Genomic DNA, 22086 nt, shown 5'->3' on the forward strand with positions numbered 1-22086 from the left:
AGCAATAGGTACCTCAACCTTACAACACCATCCAGGGGTGAGAAGGGAGCATGCTGGGGACACTATATGTGTCCTCTTTTCTTCCATCCGAAACCGTCAGCAGCTACTGCTGACTAAAATCTGTGGAGCTATGCATGGAATGTCTGACCTCCTTCGCACACAAAGCTAAAACTGGAGAACCCGTGATACCACGGGGGGGTATAGCCAGAGGGGGAGGGGCCTTGCACTTTTAATGTAGTGCTTTGTGTGGCCTCCAGAGGGCAGTAGCTATACCCCAATCGTCTGGGTCTCCCAATAGAGCGCTGAAGAAAGCTACGTTAAAATGAGCACACCATTGTTTTTCTTGTACAATTCTCTGTTATGATCCGGAACCATGGAAGAGCACCACAAATCATTGGCAACAAGGTGACAAGAGCCTTGGCAACTAATCTGGCCGCCATCCCCTTACTAACCAACACAACTAGAAGTAGCCGAGGGGTGAACTAACATCCTGTGCACCGCGAACCCAGCCGGAGAACTAACTATCCTAAAGGTAGGAAAGATGAATAACTCTCTGCCTCAGAAAATAGACAAGAATAGCAAGCCCCCCACATTCAAAGACTGCGGTGATATAGGAAAAACACAATACACAGGTAGATGACAGGATTAGCAAAAGGTGAAGCCCCCGCTGACGAAAATAGGAAAAGACAGGAAAGGGACTGATGGTAGCCAGAGAAAAACCCTGCAAAATACCAACTTCCTGATAGTACAAAAAGGCCCTCAGATCGCTCGATCTGAACTCCGTCCTATACCAGGTGCCCTTGTCATACCAATGAACAGAAAACAAGAATTATAAGTAATTCAACAAGCCACAAACACATGGACCCAAAGGAGCAATACTCCACACAGAACTGCAGGGAGTTCCTCAACAATCTACTGAGGGGGAAAATCCCTGGAAGGAAATAAACTAAAACCTACCACAACAAATGACAAACCCAGATAAGCAAAAGAACCAGGCAATAAATAAAGAGCAAAAACTTATCTGGAGTGGATGTGATGTAGAGCAGGATTAAGCAGGCTGGAGATACAAAGAACAACTGACATCCGGCAACAGCCTGCAATCAGACCAGGACTTAAATAAGCAGAGAGTTAGGAAAGGAAACACCCACTGCACAACCCACCTGGTCTCTGTCCAAACCCTTCCTGGCCACCAGAGGGAGCCTCCCAGCAGCCAAGACATAACTAACATTCACAACAATTCTCTGTGTTTGATATGTCACATGACCCCCTTCCGATTGAAAAAAATTAAAGTTGATCGAAATGGCGGCCTTGCAGATGGCCGCCATGGACGTTACCCAGTCTCAAATGTTTGGCCCCTCCCATGTCATAATATGCCACAAACGGTAAGGTGATATCAGCAACCACTTCCATTTTTTCAGGGTGTATCCATACTTATGGCCCACCCTGTACATAGAGGACTATGCGGGCTACCTTATACATGGACTATGGGGGTGCATTAAAAAACATGGATGACTATGGGGGTGCATCATAATATATGATGAACTATGTGGTGCAGTATAATATATGGAGAACTATGGGGTGAATTATAATACATAGAGGACTATGGGAGTTGCATTATAATAATTGGAGGGCTACTTTATACAAGGAGAACTATGGGAAATGCATTATAATACATGGAGGACTAAGGGGGTGCATTCTAATATATGAAGTGTTATGTGGGACTCTTTATACTATATGGAAGGCTATGTGGGGGTCATTATTGCATTTGGAGAACTATATTGGAGAGGGGACAAAGATATAAGCATGGAATGGGAAAGTTTTGTGCTGAGGAAAAAAGGCTCTTTCCCTCAGCACCCAGCTTTCCCATGCTCTGCAATACATCTTATCTCAGGACCCAGCTGGGTGCTGATAGAAAGAGGGGTTTAAGATCATGGGAAACCTGGGTGCTGAGGGAAAGAGCCAAGTGTCAGCATCATTATCCCATACCCCGAGTGTTAGCATTATTATCCCGTACCCAGAGTGTCGGTGTACGTGGAGGTGGGGGGTCCAAACTTTGCACCGGGCCCATCAAACTCTAGTTACGCCAATGATTCTTTACTAGCTGTAGTACCCGGTGTTGCCTGGGATAGTATCTAAGTGTCTCTCTGTCTCACTTTCCCTCTCTGTCTGTCTGTATCTGTATGGGCCCAGGGACTGAGGACCTCAAATATTCTATATGTCACAGTTGCTGTTCTGGCACGAGGTTGCAGGGGCCGTGTTCCCTGGGTGGTCTACCAGGCCCTGATGTTCCCTGCTATCCACCCCCACACAGTATCCACAGCTGTTGGACAGTCCACAGACATGGTCTTGGGGATAACAGTTGCTTTAATACAGCGGGAACAAAGGAAAACAACACGGAATATACTGTATGTTTCAGTCTTTTGTGGGTAGGCCACGGCAAATACAGCTTGGTGTTGAATGCTGAAGTGCAATTAGGGTTCTGGAGCTTTTAAGAGCACAATTTGTTTCAGATTTAATTCTGGTATGCTTTTAGCAGGTTCAGAGTCTCCTGAGCCTAGAGGGTAGATATAATAAGATTGTACAGACCTGGAGTCCTGGGGTTAATTTCACTGCTAGTTCAGACACGTGCAGTACTTGTAAGCAATTGTAGAAAGTTGCCCAGCGCGCTACGGGGACCGGACGGCTGGTGCGTGGACAATGGCATGAAAGCCACTAATATTGCAGTGTGGTGGGAGACCCTCAAACGTCCCCAATCTGCGTGCAGTAGGGTCTAGTATATACTCAGTATGCCCTACTGTCTGAAGAGATGTATATCTGGCCAGTGAGGATTCAGGATAGGAAGCCTTCAATATATTGGCTGTAAAAATCAGTAAATGGTGAAATTCTAGGCCTCGGGCCTAGCAGGAGTCTTGTGGTAAAGAGAAACTCCACATAATGTCTCCCCTCAGAGGAGACTCAGCCAGAACCAGCTCATTCCAGTTCTTTCCAGACAGAGGCTGGAGAATAGCTCCACCTGTTGAGCCATGTGACCTAGAACTGGCCAATAGGAAAACACCCAATGCACACTTCAGATTCTTACGTTTTCACCAGTAGATGGTGCTAGAACACAACAAATGAAAAATGCTTTACTTATAACATATAGCATAATATTACATATAAGTAAATGTACTTAAAGAAACAGACACAATCTGGACCGGGCCACTACATATCCATCTCTGACAATCTATCTCCCTCTCTGTCTGTCTCCCTCGCTCTCTACCTCTCACTCTCTTCACTCTCTCTGTCTGTGTGTCTCCCTCTCTGTCTGTCTACCTGTTTCATAGGAAGTGCATGCATGCAGAAATACACAGCTACATCAACATACAGGCAGAGGCAACTCTAAGAGAAAAATAAACACATAAAACACATACTATACTACACCTACACAATGCTGTCTCTATGTGTCTCTGTGTTTTTGTCTCTGTGTGTCTATGCCTGTGTGTCTGTGTGTGTTTCTCTGTGTGTCTCTGTGTGTTTGTCTCTGTGTGTCTATGTCTCTGTGTGTCTGTGTTTCTGTGTCTCTGTTTCTTTGTGTCTCTGTTTGTCTATGTCTCAGTGTGTGTCTCTGTGTGTGTGTCTATCTCTGTATGTCTCTATGTGTCTCTATATCTGTCTCTGTCTGTGTGTCTCTGTCTGTCTCTGTCTTTGTGTGTCTCTGTTTCTTCGTCTCTTTGTGTCTGTCTCTGTGTGTCTATGTTTTTGTGCGTGTGTATCTGTCTCTGTGTCTGTCTCGGTGTGTCTCTGTCTTTGTGAGTCTCTGTCTCTGTTTCTTCGTCTCTTTGTGTCTGTCTCTGTGTGTCTATGTTTTTGTGCATGTGTATCTGTCTCTGTGTCTGTCTCTGTGTGTCTGAGTCTCTGTGTGTGTGTCTGTGTCTCTGTGTGTGTGAATATGTGTGTCTCTGTCTCTCTGTGTCTCTATGTATGTCTGTCTCTGTGTGTGTCTGTCTCTCTGTATGTATGTCTCTGTGTGTCTCTGTGTGTGTGTCTGTCTCTACTGATATCATATTACTTCGCACACGAGCTGTCTCATACTAACAATGGCCTTCATTGCCTATAGCAGACCTGGGCAAGGGGCGGCCTGCGGGCCACATCCGGCCCGCCTGCTCTCTGTGACCGGCCCGCCCGTCTTCAGCCGGTGCAGTGGAGCCGGGCTGCAGCGTGCCGAGCAGGGAGAGATCCTGTGCAGGTCCGCACAGTCAGTGCAGGCAGCGGAACGCAGGAGTCTTTCCTCTGTTCCCTGCCGGCACTAATTGTCAGTGACACACGCGCGCTCTGACGTTGTCAGTACTGCGCTGCGTGTGTCATTTCAAAAGTTCCCGCCGGGCAGGAGAAGAAGCAGCACAGCAGACGAAATAATTCATCTTGCAGGACCTGCGATGATGTCACGCCCATGTGACTGTGTGGGAGGAGACACAGGATGCCGGGCAGAAAGCAAAGATACTGAATCCTGAAGGAGAAGTGGACACATGATGACTGGAAATGAGAAAAGAGGGGACATGAGGGGGAGGGGGGCTGCAGGGTGAGTGCATATGTGGGAAGATGGAGTTGCAGTGTGAGTGGCATATGAGGGCTGCAGACTGACAGAAGGATGTGAAGGGGTGCAGAGTGTTTGAGAGGGGTAAGTTGGGGTACAGGCAGGGTGAGATATGTGGGCATGGTGTGTGACATATGGGGGTGTAGTGTGTGTGATATGGGGGTGCAGGCTAGTGGTGTAGTATATGGGGGTATAGTGATGTAGTATATTACAGGTGTGCTATATGGAGGTGTAGTATATTACAGGTGTACTATATGGAGGCGTAGTATATTACAGGTGTACTATATGGAGGCGTAGTATATTACAGGTGTGCTATATGGAGGTGTATATTACAGGTGTGCTATATGGAGGTGTATATTACAGGTGTGCGATATGGAGGCGTAGTATATTACAGGTGTGCTATATGGAGGTGTAGTATATTACAGGTGTACTATATGGAGGCGTAGTATATTACAGGTGTGCTATATGGAGGCGTAGTATATTACAGGTGTGCTATATAGGGGTGTAGTGATGTAGTATATTACAGGTATGCTATATGGAGGTGTAGTATATTACAGGTGTGCTATATAGGGGTGTAGTGATGTAGTATATTACAGGTGTGCTATATAGGGGTGTAGTGATGTAGTATATTACAGGTGTGCTATATGGAGGTGTAATATATTACAGGTGTGCTATATGGAGGCGTAGTATATTACAGGTGTACTATATGGAGGTGTAGTATATTACAGGTGTGCTATATGGAGGTGTAGTATATTACAGGTGTACTATATGGAGGTGTAGTATATTACAGGTGTACTATATGGAGGCGTAGTATATTACAGGTGTGCTATATGGAGGTGTAGTATATTACAGGTGTACTATATGGAGGCGTAGTATATCACAGGTGTGCTATATAGGGGTGTAGTGATGTAGTATATTACAGGTGTGCTATATGGAGGTGTAGTATATTACAGGTGTGCTATCTGGAGGTGTAGTATATTACAGGTGTGCTATATGGAGGTGTAGTATATTACAGGTGTGCTATATAGGGGTGTAGTGATGTAGTATATTACAGGTGTGCTATATGGAGGTGTAGTATATTACAGGTGTGCTATATGGAGGTGTAGTATATTACAGGTGCACTATATGGAGTTGTAGTAGATTACAGGTGTGCTATATGGGGGTGTACTATATTACAGGTGTAGTATATGGGGTGTAGTGATGTAGTATATTACAGGTGTACTATATAGAGGTGTAGTATATTACAGGTGTGCTATATGGAGGCGTAGTATATTACAGGTGTGCTATATGGAGGTGTAGTATATTACAGGTGTACTATATGGAGGCGTAGTATATTACAGGTGTGCTATATGGAGGTGTATATTACAGGTGTGCTATATGGAGGTGTAGTACATTACAGGTGTGCCATATAGTGGTGTAGTGATGTAGTATATTACAGGTGTGCTATATAGAGGTGTAGTATATTACACGTGTAGTATATGGGGTGTAGTGATGTAGTATATTACAGGTGTGCTATATGGAGGTGTACTATATTACAGGTGTAGTATATAGGGGTGTAATGATGTAGTATATCGGAGGTGTATTATATAGTGGTGTAGTATAATACAGGTGTATATGGGGGTGTAGTATATTACAGGTATATGGAGGGAGTGTAGTATAATACAGGTGTAGTATATAGGGGTGTAGTGGTGTAGTTTATTACAGGTGTAGTATATGGAGGGGGTGTAGTGATGTAGTATATTGGGTAGAACTGAGGTAATTATATTAGTCCGGCCCTCTAAACCAATCCCAATTTCTCATGCGGCCCCATGGGAAAATTAATTGCCCACCCCTGGCCTATAGAAACCAGTCAGAGTGATTGTAAATGCAGCGGTGTGGTTTCCTTTAGCGGACATACACACACACACACACACACACACACACACACACACACATATACATACACTCACCTTTATATATTAGATATTTCATCATTGAAAAATCACTGATAAAACTCTGATGGTAAACACTGACAGACTGATGCAACTCGGATGCAAAACACTGATGAATAACTGTCGGTGTTTTTATATACGAGAAAAATTACAAACCTCTGAATGAGGAATTAGTCTGGTCACCTGTGGGAAAAATAGAAGCAGCAGCAGGAACTTTGAAGATCATAAGTACCAATATTATCATGTGATAACATGTTATCTGCATAACCCAATTGAGTGAGTGGTGAATTTCTCCATTCCTCACAGTAGGTGGTGCTGGAATATAACTGGAATAACAAAGGCTTCAGATCTACATTCTCCTTTGCATGTTAGTTAATAGACTGATTTCTCAGTAACAGGAATTGACTGGCCATGTTACGTTTGCCTGGGCTGTCTTTGAAAAAGCTGCATGCACATATGAATAGTTGTTGGGTGAAATCCTGCTGACAGATTTCCTTTTAAGGAGAATTTTGATCTGGGATAAATATCTAATAGATGTAAGTCCTACCACTGGGAATCCTACCTATAGCTATCTATAGAACTGAAGGAACCCTCACCATCCCCTTTAACATTAAAAAGATCCTAGTGCAGGATTGAAAATACATTTGTTTAAATATGTCTTATATTGTTCCTCAAGCCATAATTTTTTAATGCTGGTGTTATCAGTGTGTGGCGCCCTGGCCTAGCCAGGTCGTTACAGACAGATAACATACAAACACCCCCACCCCCATTAGCCAGGGACACCAGCCAAACAAAAATCCTTGTTGCCTCCCTCTAGGTTCTGATGTCCACACCAGGTGGGGCGGAGCTAAGCGGTTGGCTCCACCCACCGAGGAGTTCACAGGCCTGGAGGCGGGAAAAGTGACAGAAGAGTGTAGGCGTTTGAAGTGAGAGGAGTGAGCACTTGGGTGTCTGGGTTGTGGCCCAGGCACTGACAGCAAGGTTGGCAGACGGTGGGGGCCGTCTGCAGGAGTGGTGGAGCAACGCGGAACCGTAGGACCGGGGACGGGCGACGGCCCGCCGGTACCGACCGGGGAGCGAAGTGAAGCCAGCACAAACAGGCAGGGCCATCGGACCCCGACCAGGCTTGGAGCCGCCGACAATAGTCAGATCCGAATGTGACTGGAACCCCAGGGGTTTCACAACAGCAAAAGTCCCGATTGAAGGCAACAGCCCACACCGTGAGGGTATACAGCTACCGCCTAAGGCTAGAGACCCAAGGGCCAGCGTCTGCGGGCAAACAGGCTCCTCCGGTACCCATACACCGGGGAGCGGACTATCGTTGGGAATCCATAGTAGTCAGAAAGAGAACATTAAGATGCAGGGAAAGACAGCCGCCATCACCTGTCTGGGGAGAAGCACTGCAGCCGGCTGCGGGACCCGTCCATCCAGCCGTTTGGTTTACCGAGGACTTTGGACCTTTCTTGCTGAGTGAGTACACCCGTGCCATCTGGCACCGCACCGCGCTGTCCCTGCAACCCTGCACCTCACCGACCCTGCCTCCTCCGCACAACATCATCGGGCCCCGGAACCACCGACCCCTACCCACGGAGGGGGAAAACAACATCCCAGCTGCTCCTTACAATCGCTCCCAGGATCCCCGTCATCAGCAGCGGTGGTGCCTATCTTCACCACGACCCGTGGGTGGCGTCACGGACTAAATCCCCCAAACCAACCACCCCTTTCACTCACGGGCGAGGAGCGCCACTCGAGTCCCCGGATCCGGTCCACCGCTCGAGCCACCGAGCAGCTATCGCAGCAGCGCCGTACCCGACCGTTAGCGAGAGCGCAGCAGCGATGGCGTCCTCCCCGCCCGCGACAAGTGACAGTAATAAAAGTGGTTTTATAGCACCAGGCAGTACTAGCATTGCTCCTCTTTATCCTGAGTTCCCCCTTGGGACTCTGCATTCACATGGAGAATGAATCATCAAATTTGCTGCTCTTTTTTGGCGAATTCCTAGGGAAGTGAAGATGCCTGGTCACTTGTTTATTCAGTCCCTCTCTACATGCAGTGGCCAGTGGAGGTCAGGAAACCCCATTATTGAGAAACTTATACTAGCTTCATATGAGAGAACATAATACAAAAATTTCAATCTGACCTCCTAAATCCCCCACTCCTTAAATGGAATCCATATCAAGTTTTTGCTATGTAATTTGGAGATTGCATGCTGCAGGGGTTAACAGAGATTTCAGCGATGTGTCTCTTATCACACTGTGTGCAGTTATTTACCTGAATCTTTGTTTTAGCTTCAGAAGATTATCATTGTCAGACTAAGTCAGCTAGAGTTTAACTAGTCCAACAAACCCCCTGATGTAGTTAGCAGCTCACTGTCTAAAAAAATGTACATACAGAGCATCGTGAATGTGGTGGCAGCTTTAGCACTGCAACATGCTAAATTTAAAAACTCTGATTGTATCAAAACTGCTGAACCCAGTAAACTAAGTGATATATTGTTGGATTCACAAAAAGAGATGATTGGACCTGTGGAAGTTCAGGTTTGAAGGGTTCAGCCGGACTTTAGATAAAGATCGGTTCTGGACCCGAACTTGACCTGAACCCGTTTGGAACTCACTGATTGGGCAGTTTGGCTTTCCCCCCACATACAGCCAGCCATACACAGATCACTTCAGGGGAGGGAGGGCAGGGGTTTTTCATTATTTTTTTTTGTACACACTATATTCGATAATGCTCTTGTTACCCCCTGTGTGAGCCATTCAAAGATTGCAAGTGGCTCACACTGGGCCAAGCACCCAGCTTACCTGAGCACAGCGACGATCGATCAAGTGGTTAGCATACATACAGCACCCGAAGTCCAAACTCGAACACTGTTTTTTGGTAAAGTCTATGTTCGATATAAACATATAAACACCAAACTTTACTGCTTGAGCTTACTCATCTTTATTAATGATCTCTTTGTCTACATCTTGCTGTTCTCAGATGAGGTAGAGAAAAATCTTCTGACAAATTCCCTTTAAGAACTTAGAGTCCATACCCTCATTTTAGAGAAAAGGCCATTTAGCAAAGAATGTTTAAATAATTATAATTTTACAAGCATAAAAAATGCGAATGCTTGGAAGAAACTTTAGAAACAGCTGAAGAGCTTTAAAAGCGAGATAAGAGCTCTGAATGTTTTGAGAACTGTGGGATTCTCAGCATATGAGATAAGAACACATGCATAGCAAAAAGACGGGAATGTTACATAGTGTCTATTTTTGTCTTGTTCTACAGAGGAGTTATGAAAGCTCGAGTGATTGCCAGGCAAGGGAACAAAGGGACAGTCCTGTTTTGTGACTAACAGCCATTTACCAAGGCCAAATATAACCTGCAGAGAACAGGGATGAATTTAGCTGCTTGACAAATCAACTAAAAACCTTCACTATCTTAGTTATCTCAGTTAGCCATTAAAAGGTATCAACCACTGAGGACTCTCTGTTCTTTTAAACAATTTTTTTATCACTATCTTATTAATTTGTTATCCCTACAAAGATTAAACAGTTACAGGGAAGTCTTGTTCTGGCTCACAACATATGTCACTTTTAGGCTGTGTGCGCACATTGCGTTTTTTCCTTTTTTTGGCTGCGTTTAAGGTGATGTGTTCCCACGGGGAAAGTGACATTCTGCAGGAGCTCCCAGAAAACCGAAGCACAACTTTGTCTGTTTTAATGCTGCAGTTGTAGTGCGGAATGTCCTGCGGATATGCTGCGATCATTCTGCATTGAGGATATCCTACCATGGCTTTGGCACTGCATCCTCAATGCAGAACAAGTGCTGGAGTGATCGGTGAGTTCATACTTACCTCCATCATGCAGCACTTCACTTTCCGGCCATGTCTGTCTGCACTTTGCAGGAGAAGGTGGGCGGGCCTGAACTAGCTCCAGCTGTCACATGACCGGGGCTCGTGCAGGCCCCGCCCACCTACTGCTGCCCACTCTTGGCTCCACCGTGCTCCTCTGCACCAGAGGAAGTGACTCCGGTGTCTTTTATCAAGGCAAGTAAGTATGGGATCGTATGGAAAAATCCGCAGGAATAATTGACATGCTGCAGATTTTCCGCAGGGAAACCCGAATTATTTCCGCTGCGGAAAAAAACGCAGCATGGGCACAGCAGTTCCAAAATGCCATAGAAATGACTGGGGATTCGCTGTACTGCGGATTTTTGAGAAATCTGCGGAATTTCCGCGAAAAAATCGCGGCAAGTTTCGCGAATTTTCCGCAGCGTGGGCACATAGCCTAAAACTGCAGCGTGTCATTGACAAAATGCATGCATTTTGCTTCCCCAGCAAAGTCTATGAGAAGTCAGCAAATTCCATGCGCACGTTGCTTTTTTTTTGGCAGCGTTTTGAATGCGAAATATTTGACAAAATCGATGCATTTAAAAAGCAGCATGTAACTTCTTTTGTGCGTTTTAGTTGCATTTTCCACCCTTTGAAATTAATGAGGTGTGTCAAAACGCAATCAAAATGTTTAGCTGTGCGCTTACACTGCATGTTTGTTGCGTTCTGCATGCTTTTTTGGCAAACAAAGACGCAGGTCTTTTGGTCTCTCTCTCTGTCGGACTCTCTCTGTCGATGTCGGTCTCTCTCTGTCGGTCGTTCTCTCTCTCTGTCGGTCTCTACCTCTCTCTTTCATACTCACCGATAACTGGCGTGGCGCTGCACGTCTGTCACACTGCTCTGGCGGCTTCTCCAGCTTTTGAAAATGCCGGCCGCTCAATATTCCATCTCGTATTCACTGCTTCCCCTGCCCACCGGCGCCAATGATTGGTTACATTCAGACGAGCCACCACACTGAGTGACAGCTGTCTCACTTCAAGCAATCACAGCCATCGGTGGGCGGGTCTATATCGTGCAGTAAATTAAATAAATAAGTAATTAAAAAATACAAAGTGCGGTCCCCCCCATTTTGATACCAGCCAAGGTAAAGCCACATAGCTGAAGGCTCAGGATGGGGAGCCCCACATTATAGGGAGCAGCCCAGCCTAAAAAAAATCAGCCAGCAACCGCCTGGAATTGCCGCATCCATTAGATGCGACAGTCCCGGGACTCTACCCGGCTCATCCCGAATTGCCCTGGTGCGGTGGCAATCGGGGTAATAAGGACTTAATGGCAGCCCATAGCTGCCACTAATTCCTAGGTTAATCATGGAAGGCGTCTCTGAGACACCCCCATGATTAATCTGTAAGTTAAAGAAAATAAACACATACACCCAAAAAATTCTTTATTTGGAATACAAAAAACCCCACCCTCTTTCACCACTTTATTAATCCTCAAACAGCCTTCCAGGTCCGACATAATGCACACGAGGTCCCACGACGCTTTCAGCTCTGCTATATCGGAAGCTGACAGCTAGCGGCCACAGACCACGACCGCTCTCTGTCAGCTCCACGCAGCAACTGAAGTGAGTCGCGCTATCAGCGATGACGTAACTCAGGTTACCCCCGGCCACAGCTAGATCCTCCAACTGTGACAGCAAGTCGCTTGAGTGACTGAAGTGAGCCGCGCAATCAGCTGTGCCCTCACTCAGGTGATTTGCGGTCTCGGGGGAGGACTCCAGCTGGCCGTGGGTAACCTGGGTGACGACACCGCTGATCGCGCGGCTCACTTCAGTCACTCAGGGGATTTGCGGTCACCGGTGAGTCCTTCACCGGTGACTGCAAATCAGGCCGCAGCACACAGACAGAGCCACACGATGACAATGAAGTCGGGTGAAGTTCATCCGAGTTCATTCTGATCTCGCAGCTCTTTCTCGAAGCCAGCCATGCTCTATGGGAACGTAGCAGAGCCACGTGGGACCGCACTGTCAAAAATGCATATAATATGCATTCAAAACGCATTCAAAATGCATCCAAAATGCATGCGTTTTGGATGCATTTTTTTGTCAAACGCAGTGTTTACAGTTGTCAAAACGCTGCAGTTTATTAGTCAAGCTAGAACGCAGCATGCGTACATAGCCTTAGATGTCAAGACCTTGCTTATCACAGGGGAGAAAGCATGGTAAAGTTTCTCCTTCCATAAATGTTCATCCCTGCAAAAGCCTAGAAGCATCTACACAATGACTTTTAATAGAAGTGTTGGGTTATACTTTATCTCCACATAGCTGTCACCAAGGCTGCCAGTAGACACAAGACATACCTCTTTTTTCTCCTGTATAAGGGACCAAATCTTCCCTGTCTTTCATTTCATTGGCTTGCTTTTCCAAATGGCCTAGGAGGGCTTCTCGCTGGAAGGGTCCCGTTGGCGTTTTGTTGGTCTGGTTCCTTTGTCTTAAGCCAACAGGCAATAACTCATTCTAAGAAGAAAAAAAAATAGCTTTGATCCAAGACTGAAAATAATGGCAAATATTTGTTGAACAGTTAATCTGATGTGCTGGTTTTTTTTTATAATGTTTGGGTGCTATAGTTGAAAAGTAATTCATGATGAATGTCAGATCTGCCTTGTACCAATGAAAGACCAGTAGAAACCATAGATTATGCAGAATTAATTGGGGATTTGTTGCTTTGATTTATGACATTGTAACCTTAACAGAATACTCATGAATGTCAAGATTTCAGAAAAAAAACCTGCCATTTAAAAGCCTTAATATATGTTGCATAACAGACTTACCAGTGATTTTTTAAAAACTGGCTAACAGTAGGTAATGTGGAATAAGATTATTACTTAGTCAACCTCCCATTAATCCAGCACTGCTGCTAATCTGGTCTATGCAATTTTTTTCAGAAATGATGAGAGATTTGTAATTCACGTGACCACTGCAGCCAATCACTGGTCCCACTGGCTAAGCTTGCATGTCTGGCATGTTAACAGTGAGGGTAGTGTTTGACTGCAATAGTCATGTGAATTATGGACATGACATCACATCTTCAAGACCGATGAGGACACATAGAGCAGCAGCGATGGAGGATGACTAAATGTGGAAGTAATGGTTATTTTATCCTTTTTTCAAAAACCAGGCCAGATAACAGAAAATAAATGGAAAAACAGATACAATTTTCTTAAAGATGAGATGCATTTGGAACAGATACAATTTAGACACACACGAAAAAGATTTATATTGGCTTGACGTTGGCTAACTACCATTTCACCCACTTTTTTACACAACATGATTATTGTGTACAAAATTCAGATCGATCAATGGTTTGCAAGTGCAGCGATTGTACTCATCTTTTCTGATGTCCTAAAGATTATGCTTTGTTGACATAGAAAATGAAGAGAAAAGCCAGCAAAGTTATGAAAACAGTGTGGTTACAGCCTATGAATGCATATACAGTATGTTAAATTAAAATTTGCTATTAAGCACAATTGTTACTAATTTATGTTCACATGTGAGGGGAACTTTAGACTGGCGTAAATGTCAAATAACCCATACAAGGGCCAGGTTAAAAAGTGGGTAATGGTCATGTAATAAAAACAATATGAATATAAGACATCTTAATGAGACTTGCCAATACATAATCTTGCCAGAGAGTTGTCTTGCCAACTAAAATGATAAGAGGGAGTTTATGTTCTGAAATGAAACCATTTTTTTAGAGAAGCTTCAGAAAAGAGAACCTCTAATAACTCAAAAGATATTGGCATAGTGATACTTACATCTGGATCTAACTCTTCTAGTTCTCCTTCTAGAGCACTTATTTCATCCTCTGTTAGCTTGTTTAAGATCTCTTCCTCATCCACATCTCGATATTTCTCTAAATCTTTTCTACGGAGCATTTTCTTGAGCTTTGGCAGTTTGTTTTTCTAGATTGACATATTACAACATACGTTACTACAATTTTACTAACTAAAATAAGTTACAATTTTCATCAGGAATGTGTTAGTTAAGAGCACAATTCTAGTGAAAATTAGTGCTTTTACTTGTAGTCTTTAATTGTATATCTTTTTTTAGATAGACCTGTAGGATGACTTATCTTTTGATGTAATATTTCTGAAAGTAAATTGTATTTTTGGTCAGAAAACAAAAAGGAATCATCCTAATAAGTTATCTGGTTTTAAAAATTTCAAGTCTGTAACTGTATTTTACACACATAATGTCATTAATTTCCATAGCACGTCAAATACATAATCTTCACTATCCTCACTAGGGCTCACAATCCAAATTCCCTATCAGTATGTCTTTGGAGTGTGGGAGGAAACCAGCGTACCCGGAGGAAACCTATGCAAATATGGATACAGCACAAACTCCTTGCAGATGTTGTTCTTGGTGAGATTGGAACCCAGGACCCCAGCGCTGCAAGGCTACAGTGTAAATCACTGCTCACCAAGACATAGATGAATGGTGGGTCAAGTGCCACTTCATGTGCCCAATTTAAAAACACTATCAGAAAATTATATTCTCTGTTCACCTTAATAGCTTCAAAGTAGTATGTGGTCACGATTTTGATTCTTATGGCCTTGATGCAACAGTAGCACCCATGGGGCAGGGGTTAAAATACTCGTCGTCGGGCCGGTAATGTTGGGTCTGGGATGTCACGGGTGGCCCTGCCCGGCTTCGTGGCCCTGAGGTGTACACCAATAGGGTAATTGGAGATGGGATGAGGATGGGTGATGATGAGGATGTTGGGAGTTGTCTCATGACGCCACCTGCGGTTTGCGGCCAGTGATTAGCCGCCGCTGCAGTTGCAGTCCTCTGGAGTGGATGGTGTCACTGCTAGGTGAAGCTAGGCCCCAGGGAGGATGATGGAGGCAGTAGTGGCTGTTGGCGCCGAAGCTCGAGGTGACGGCGCCGGCAATGAAGGACTCACACAGCAGTTGCGGTTCCAGGTCTTTACTCACTGTCCGTGGGTTGCTCGGAGGTGCTGGATTCCGCTGTGATGGGCCTCAGCCAATCCTGGATAGGTTAGAGGTAGCCACCGGTGTTTGAAAGTGTCCTTTCCCAAGAGATGCCCCTTCAGAAGAAAGGAACCTGGGCTGAGCTTCCAGCTCCAAGCCTCAGGCCCTGTGAAGAAAGAAGGAAAAAGGTGGTATCGTGTTGCCAGAACTGAAGTTCCGACTTGACTGAAGTTCCTACTTCTACCCCAAGTGGTGCCCGGCCCCCAGGTGGTTGTCCTACTGACCGGGAAAGTCCCATTCCTCGTGATGGCCACCCCCAGCCTACCCTAGTCCAGTTCCCAGTGAGAAGGTACCTAAGCTGTATGTAAGGTGAAATGTGTAAACACCGGTGATTAACCCCCTCCCTACCCGAGATGAATACTGCACCTTAAGTGAGGTGCAGTACCCTGTGGTGACTGAAGCCTCAGGGGCGCCAAATTCTCCAACAGCAAATGGCAGCACTTCCAGGCTGCAATAAAATAACAATGGTTCATCCCATTTTTGTTATGCAAAATAAACAGGTTAACAATCTTCAATTTATGGGAGGCATTATCAATCAACAGTTTCAAACATTTAACAGTTACTGGTCATCAGTGTGATCAATGCAACAAAACGTCAACATTTGCATACGAAAAAATTTACTCTGTCTTGGCTGCTAGTAGTACCAGAGGGCTGGTCTCAGCCCCCTGGCTCTGGGCACTCAAGAGATATCCTCTGGTGAAATGTCCAGCCTGCTTACAACAGCGACAAACCAGTATTACGATATCCATGGTGTCAGGAGCAGGTTTCCCCTCAGGAGCAGCTCCGGAGCACTCTTCCGGTAAAACACTCTGCAGGGGCTGGATCGCAATCACCTCAGTCTTTCCTCCATCACGGGGCTCCAAGGGTTTATACTGCCAATGCTGGACTCCCCAGGGACCAAGGTGGGCCATGGCGGACATCGGGGGAGCATCGGTTGGAGGGCATGCTTTCGACAGATCCCAGAGTCCTTACTGTTATGATCCGGAACCATGGAAGACCACCACATTCATTGGCAAAAAGGTGACAAGAGCATTGGCAACTAATCTGGCCGCCATCCCCTTACTAACCATTACAACTAGAAGTAGCCGAGGGGTGAACTAACATCCTGTGCACCGCGAACCCAGCCGGAGAACTAACTATCCTAAAGATAGGAAAGATGAATAACTCTCTGCCTCAGAAAATAGACAAGAATAGCAAGCCCTCCACATTCAAAGACTGCGGTGATATAGGAAAAACACAATACACAGGTAGATGACAGGATTAGCAATAGATGAGGCCCCCGCTGACTAAAATAGGAAAGGACAGGAAAGGGACTGATGGTGGCCAGAGAAAAACCCTGCAAAATACCAACTTCCTGATAGTACAAAAAGGCCCTCAGATCGCTCGATCTGAACTCCGTCCTATACCAGGTGCCCTTGTCATACCAATGAACAGAAAACAAGAATTATAACAAATTCAACAAGCCACAAACACATGGACCCAAAGGAGCAATACTCCACACAGAACTGCAGGGAGTTCCTCAACAATCCACTGAGGGGGAAAATCCCTGGAAGGAAATAAACTGAAACCAACCACAACAAATGACAAACCCAGATAAGCAAAAGAACCAGACAATAAATAAAGAGCAAGCACTTATCTGGAGTAGATGTGGTGTAGAGCAAGATTAAGCAGGCTGGAGATACAAAGAACAACTGACATCCGGCAACAGCCTGCAATCAGACCAGGACTTAAATAAGCAGAGAGTTAGCAAAGGAAACACCCACTGCACAACACACCTGGTCTCTGTTCAAACCATTCCTGGCCACCAGAGGGAGCCTCCCAGCAGCCAAAACATAACTAACATTCACAACAGTACCCCCCCCTTGAGGAGGGGTCACCGAACCCTCACCCACGCCACCGGGTCGCTCGGAATGAGCATGATGGAAAGCGCGAACCAACCTGTCCGCATGAATATCAGAAGCCACAAGCCAAGAGTTATCCTCCTGCCCATAACCCTTCCATTTCACAAGGTACTGAAGCTGATGCCTACTGCGACGGGAATCCAGAATTTTTTCAACCTCATACTCCAGATCCCCTTTTACCAAAACAGGGTCAGGAGGCGCTGCTGCAGGAACTGCCGGCTCCACATGTTTCTTCAACAAGGACTTATGGAAGACATTGTGAATCTTAAATGACGCAGGCAGAGTCAAACGGAAAGAAACAGGGTTAATAATCTCCGAAATCTTATAAGGTCCAATAAATCTGGGCTTAAACTTAGGAGACGGAACTCTCATAGGAATATTTTTAGAGGACAACCACAACATGTCCCCTACTTTAAACTGGGGGCGAACAGTCCGACGCCGATTGGCAAACTTTTGGGCAGTTTCTTGGGACTGAAACAATTTATCCACTACCTGCCCCAAAATCTGCTGCATTCTGTTGACCACCGAATCCACCCCCGGACAGTCAGACGCCTCAAGCTGCCCTGAGAGGAACCTAGGGTGATACCCAAAATTGCAGAAAAAGGGGGACACCAACGTGGTAGAGCTAGCTCTATTGTTAAGGGCAAATTCAGCCAAAGGCAAAAACGAAACCCAGTCATCCTGATCCGCAGAAACAAAACACCGTAAATAGGTCTCCAGGGTCTGGTTAGCCCTTTCAGTCTGACCGTTGGTCTGAGGATGAAACGCCGAGGAGAAAGACAGCTGAACACCCAATTTGGAGCAAAAAATCCTCCAAAACCTGGATACAAACTGCACCCCTCTGTCAGAAACAATGTTTTCGGGAATACCATGCAAACGAACAACATGTTGGAAAAACAAAGGCACCAACTCTGATGAAGACGGCAACTTAGATAGGGGAACCAAGTGGACCATCTTGGAGAATCTGTCACAGATCATCCAAATCACAGTCATTTTCTGAGAGACGGGAAGCTCTGAAATAAAATCCATAGAGATGTGCGTCCAAGGTTTCTTAGGTACAGGCAAAGGCAATAATAGCCCACTAGAACGTGAACAACAGGGCTTGGACCTAGAACAAACTCCACACGACTGCACAAAACGACAGACATCTCGGGACAGGGAAGGCCACCAAAAAGAGCGTCTCACAAGATCCCGAGTACCAAAAATGCCAGGATGACCCGCCAAAACAGAGCAATGAACCTCAGAGACAACTCGGTCTCTCCATTGGTCTGGAACAAACAGTTTCCCTGTAGGACATCTCTCAGGTTTATCCCCCTGAAATTCCGCCAGTGCCAACTGCAGATCAGGCGAAATAGCCGAGAAAACTACACCATCATTCAGGATAGTAGACGGTTTGACAACCTCCAAAGAGTCAGCGCAGAAACTCCTGGAAAGGGCATCGGCCTTAACATTCTTGGTGCCCGGCAAAAAAGAGACCACAAAATTAAACTGGGTAAAAAACAAAGCCCACCTGGCCTGCCGAGGATTCAACCTCTTGGCCGATTCCAGATAGATGAGATTCTTGTCGTCCGTAAGCACCACAACTTGATGTCTAGCCCCCTCCAACCAATGCCTCCACTCTTCAAATGCCCACTTCATAGCCAATAATTCCCGGTTCCCCACATCATAATTCCGTTCAGAAGGAGCAAACTTCCGAGAGAAAAAGGCACAGGGCTTAAGTTTACCCGAAGTAGCGTCTCGTTGAGACAGAACAGCACCTGCTCCGATCTCTGAGGCATCGATCTCAACTTGAAATGGGCGAGACACATCAGGTTGCTGCAGAACTGGGGCAGAAGTGAATCGCCTTTTAAGCTCCTGGAAGGCCACAATAGCCTCAGGGGTCCAATGCTCAGCATCAGCTCCCTTCTTTGTCAAATCTGTCAGAGGTTTGACAATGGCAGAAAAATTGGCTATAAATTTACGGTAAAAATTAGCAAACCCCAAAAACCGCTGCAGGGATTTTAGAGAAGTCGGTTGCACCCAGTCGTAAATAGCCTGAACCTTAACTGGGTCCATTTCAATAGCGGAGGGAGACAGGATGAAGCCCAAAAAGGAAATCCTTTGCACCCCAAAGAGGCACTTTGACCCCTTAACGTACAGTGCATTATCCTTAAGTATCTGAAAAACATCCCGTACTTGCCCAACATGAGAGTCCCAATCATCAGAAAAAATCAAGATGTCATCCAAATACACAATCAAAAATTTACCAATAAGGTCCCGAAAAAATATCATTCATGAAGGCCTGGAAGACGGAGGGTGCATTAGTGAGCCCAAAAGGCATCACTAGGTACTCAAAATGCCCCTCAGGAGTATTAATTAATTATCATCACCCTCCTTAATACGGATGAGATTATACGCACCCTTGAGATCCAGTTTCGTAAACCATTTGGCACTCTTCACTCTAGAGAACAGATCAGATATCAGAGGCAAAGGGTACTGATATTTGACCGTAATTTTATTAAGAAGACGGTAATCAATACAAGGCCTCAACGAACCATCTTTCTTAGCAACAAAGAAGAAGCCAGCACCCAAAGGAGAAGATGAGGGCCGAATGTGCCCCTTCTCCAATGATTCTCTGATGTATGACCGCATGGCATCATGTTCGGGCACAGACAAGTTGAAAATCCGCCCCTTGGGAAATTTACAACCGGGCACCAACTCAATGGCACAATAACAGTCCCGGTGTGGGGGCAGAGAATCAGATTCCTGGTCATTAAATACATCACGGAAATCAGACAAGAAGGCCGGGACATCAACTGCCTGAGCAGACGTGGACGACACAGAAAGGTCCTGATGCAAACCTTGACAACCCCAACTAGCTACCGACAAGGATCTCCAGTCAAGAACCGGATTATGGGTCTGCAACCACGGAAATCCCAGTACCAAGGTATCCTGTAGAATATGCAATACTAAAAATGTACAAGTTTCCTGATGCGCTGGTGCAACTCTCATAGGCACCTGGGTCCAAAATTGGGGTTTATGTTCTGCCAAAGGGGTAGCATCAATGCCCCTTAAAGGAATAGGAGTTTGCAAAGGAACCATGGGAAAACCACAATCCCTAGCAAACCCAAAATCCATCAAATTGAGCGCTGCCACTGAGTCCACAAAGGCAAATGCAGAAAAGGAAGACAATGAGCAAATCAATGTGACAGACAAAAGAAACTTTGGTTGCAAAGAACCCACAGTAACAGAAGTAGCCAATCTCCTTTCACGTTTAGGGCAGACAGAGATGTTATGAGAAGCGTCTCCACAATAGAAGCACAGTCTATTCTTCCGTCTGAACCCCTGCCGACTAGCAGTAGAAAGGACCCTATCACACTCCATAGGATCCAAAGGCTGTTCCACAGGCACAAAACCAGCAGGTATCTTCCTGCGCTCACGTAAACGCCTATCAATCTGAATGGCCAAGGTCATAGAGGCATCAAGACCAGAAGGGACGGGAAATCCTACCATTACATCCTTCACAGCATCCGCAATACCCTTGCAAAAAAGAGCCGCAAGCGCATCATCATTCCATTTGGTAAGGACCGCCCACTTACGAAATTTCTGACAAAACGTTTCTGCAGAATCCAAACCCTGAGTTAAGGACAACAAGACCTTTTTCTGCTTGGTCCACAATATTGGGTTCGTCATATAATAATCCCAAGGCCTGAAAAAAGGAGTCCACATCATTGAGAATCGGATCATCAGACGTTAAAGAGAAGGCCCAGTCCTGAGGGTCACCACGCAGCAAGGAGATGACAATCTTAACCTGCTGTACGGGATTCCCTGAGGACTTAGGGCGCAGGTCAAAAAATAATTTACAATTATTTTTGAAGCTCAAAAATCTCGACCTATCTCCCGAAAAAAATTCAGGAACAGGAATCTTAGGCTCTGCAAGGGGAGTCTGTGCAAGAAAAGACTCTATACGACGAACCTTAGCATCAAGATGAGCAACACGCTCACCCAATTCATCCATGCTAGACAAAAGAAATCTTCCACAGAACCCAAAGAAGAGGAAAAATACCAAAAAAAAAAAAATGTTTTCTCAGCAACTTTTTTTTTTTTTTTTTCCCCCCTTCTTAAGAGTACCCTTTAAATTTGTTGGCCGGATGTACTGTTATGATCCGGAACCATGATAAAAAAACTGTGGAGGAAAGAAGCGCAATAGGGTCTTACCCAAATAGCATTGGGAGGAAAAGAAGGGGAGATATTACTCACCTATAGGGGTTGTGAAAGTCACAACTCCTATACCAGCATGTGTGTAGATAATCCAGAGTCACAGCAGCGGTCCCTCGGTTTGGCAGATAACAGAGAGCAATAGAATGAGGGTTTTCAAGCCGCGCCAATGACAACCAACATTAAGCTGTTAGATCAATGTTGCTTTTTATTCCAATTACAGGTCTACGCGTTTCGGAAGGCACCCCTTCCTTCTTCAGGACCAGATGGCAAGAGAACATCAAATCTGCTGTCCAGAATAACCTTACAGCACTATATACCCCACTGATGACGTCATGATCCACCCACTTTTAGAAAAAATCGGCGGGAATCAGTACATTTAAAAATTACAATGACGTAGTATCTTAGTTATCTTCCATTTCATGAATAAAACATTTACAGCCATTTCTTCCTTTATCAGGAAAAACGGCAGCAGAATCATAAATAAAAAACTTTTTCAAAAATAGAAATTGTGCGTGTAAAGACTCTTTTTTTATTTATTTCTGTCATATAGTTGTATGCCAAAAAATGTGTCTGTGTATATAGACTTATATATATCTATTCATATATATAACGTGAGA

The 22086-nt window shown here is 45.2% G+C and overlaps 1 protein-coding gene across 3 annotated transcripts in view; it reads right to left on the bottom strand.

Annotated features, from left to right (window-relative positions):
- TMOD1 (tropomodulin 1) overlaps positions 1-22086 on the bottom strand; it is a 150559-nt gene that overhangs the window by 78612 nt on the left and 49861 nt on the right. For all 3 annotated transcript variants that reach the window (XM_075316111.1, XM_075316105.1, XM_075316109.1), the window contains exons 2-3: positions 14130-14276; positions 12675-12831 (exon numbers count right to left, since the gene is read on the bottom strand). In XM_075316111.1, the coding sequence (XP_075172226.1) occupies positions 12675-12831; positions 14130-14249 (277 nt within the window). In that variant the 5' untranslated portion in view covers positions 14250-14276. The remainder of the gene's footprint in view (positions 1-12674; positions 12832-14129; positions 14277-22086) is intronic.

This window comes from Anomaloglossus baeobatrachus, chromosome 1 (genome assembly GCF_048569485.1).
Source record: "Anomaloglossus baeobatrachus isolate aAnoBae1 chromosome 1, aAnoBae1.hap1, whole genome shotgun sequence".
Lineage (NCBI taxonomy): Eukaryota > Metazoa > Chordata > Amphibia > Anura > Aromobatidae > Anomaloglossus > Anomaloglossus baeobatrachus.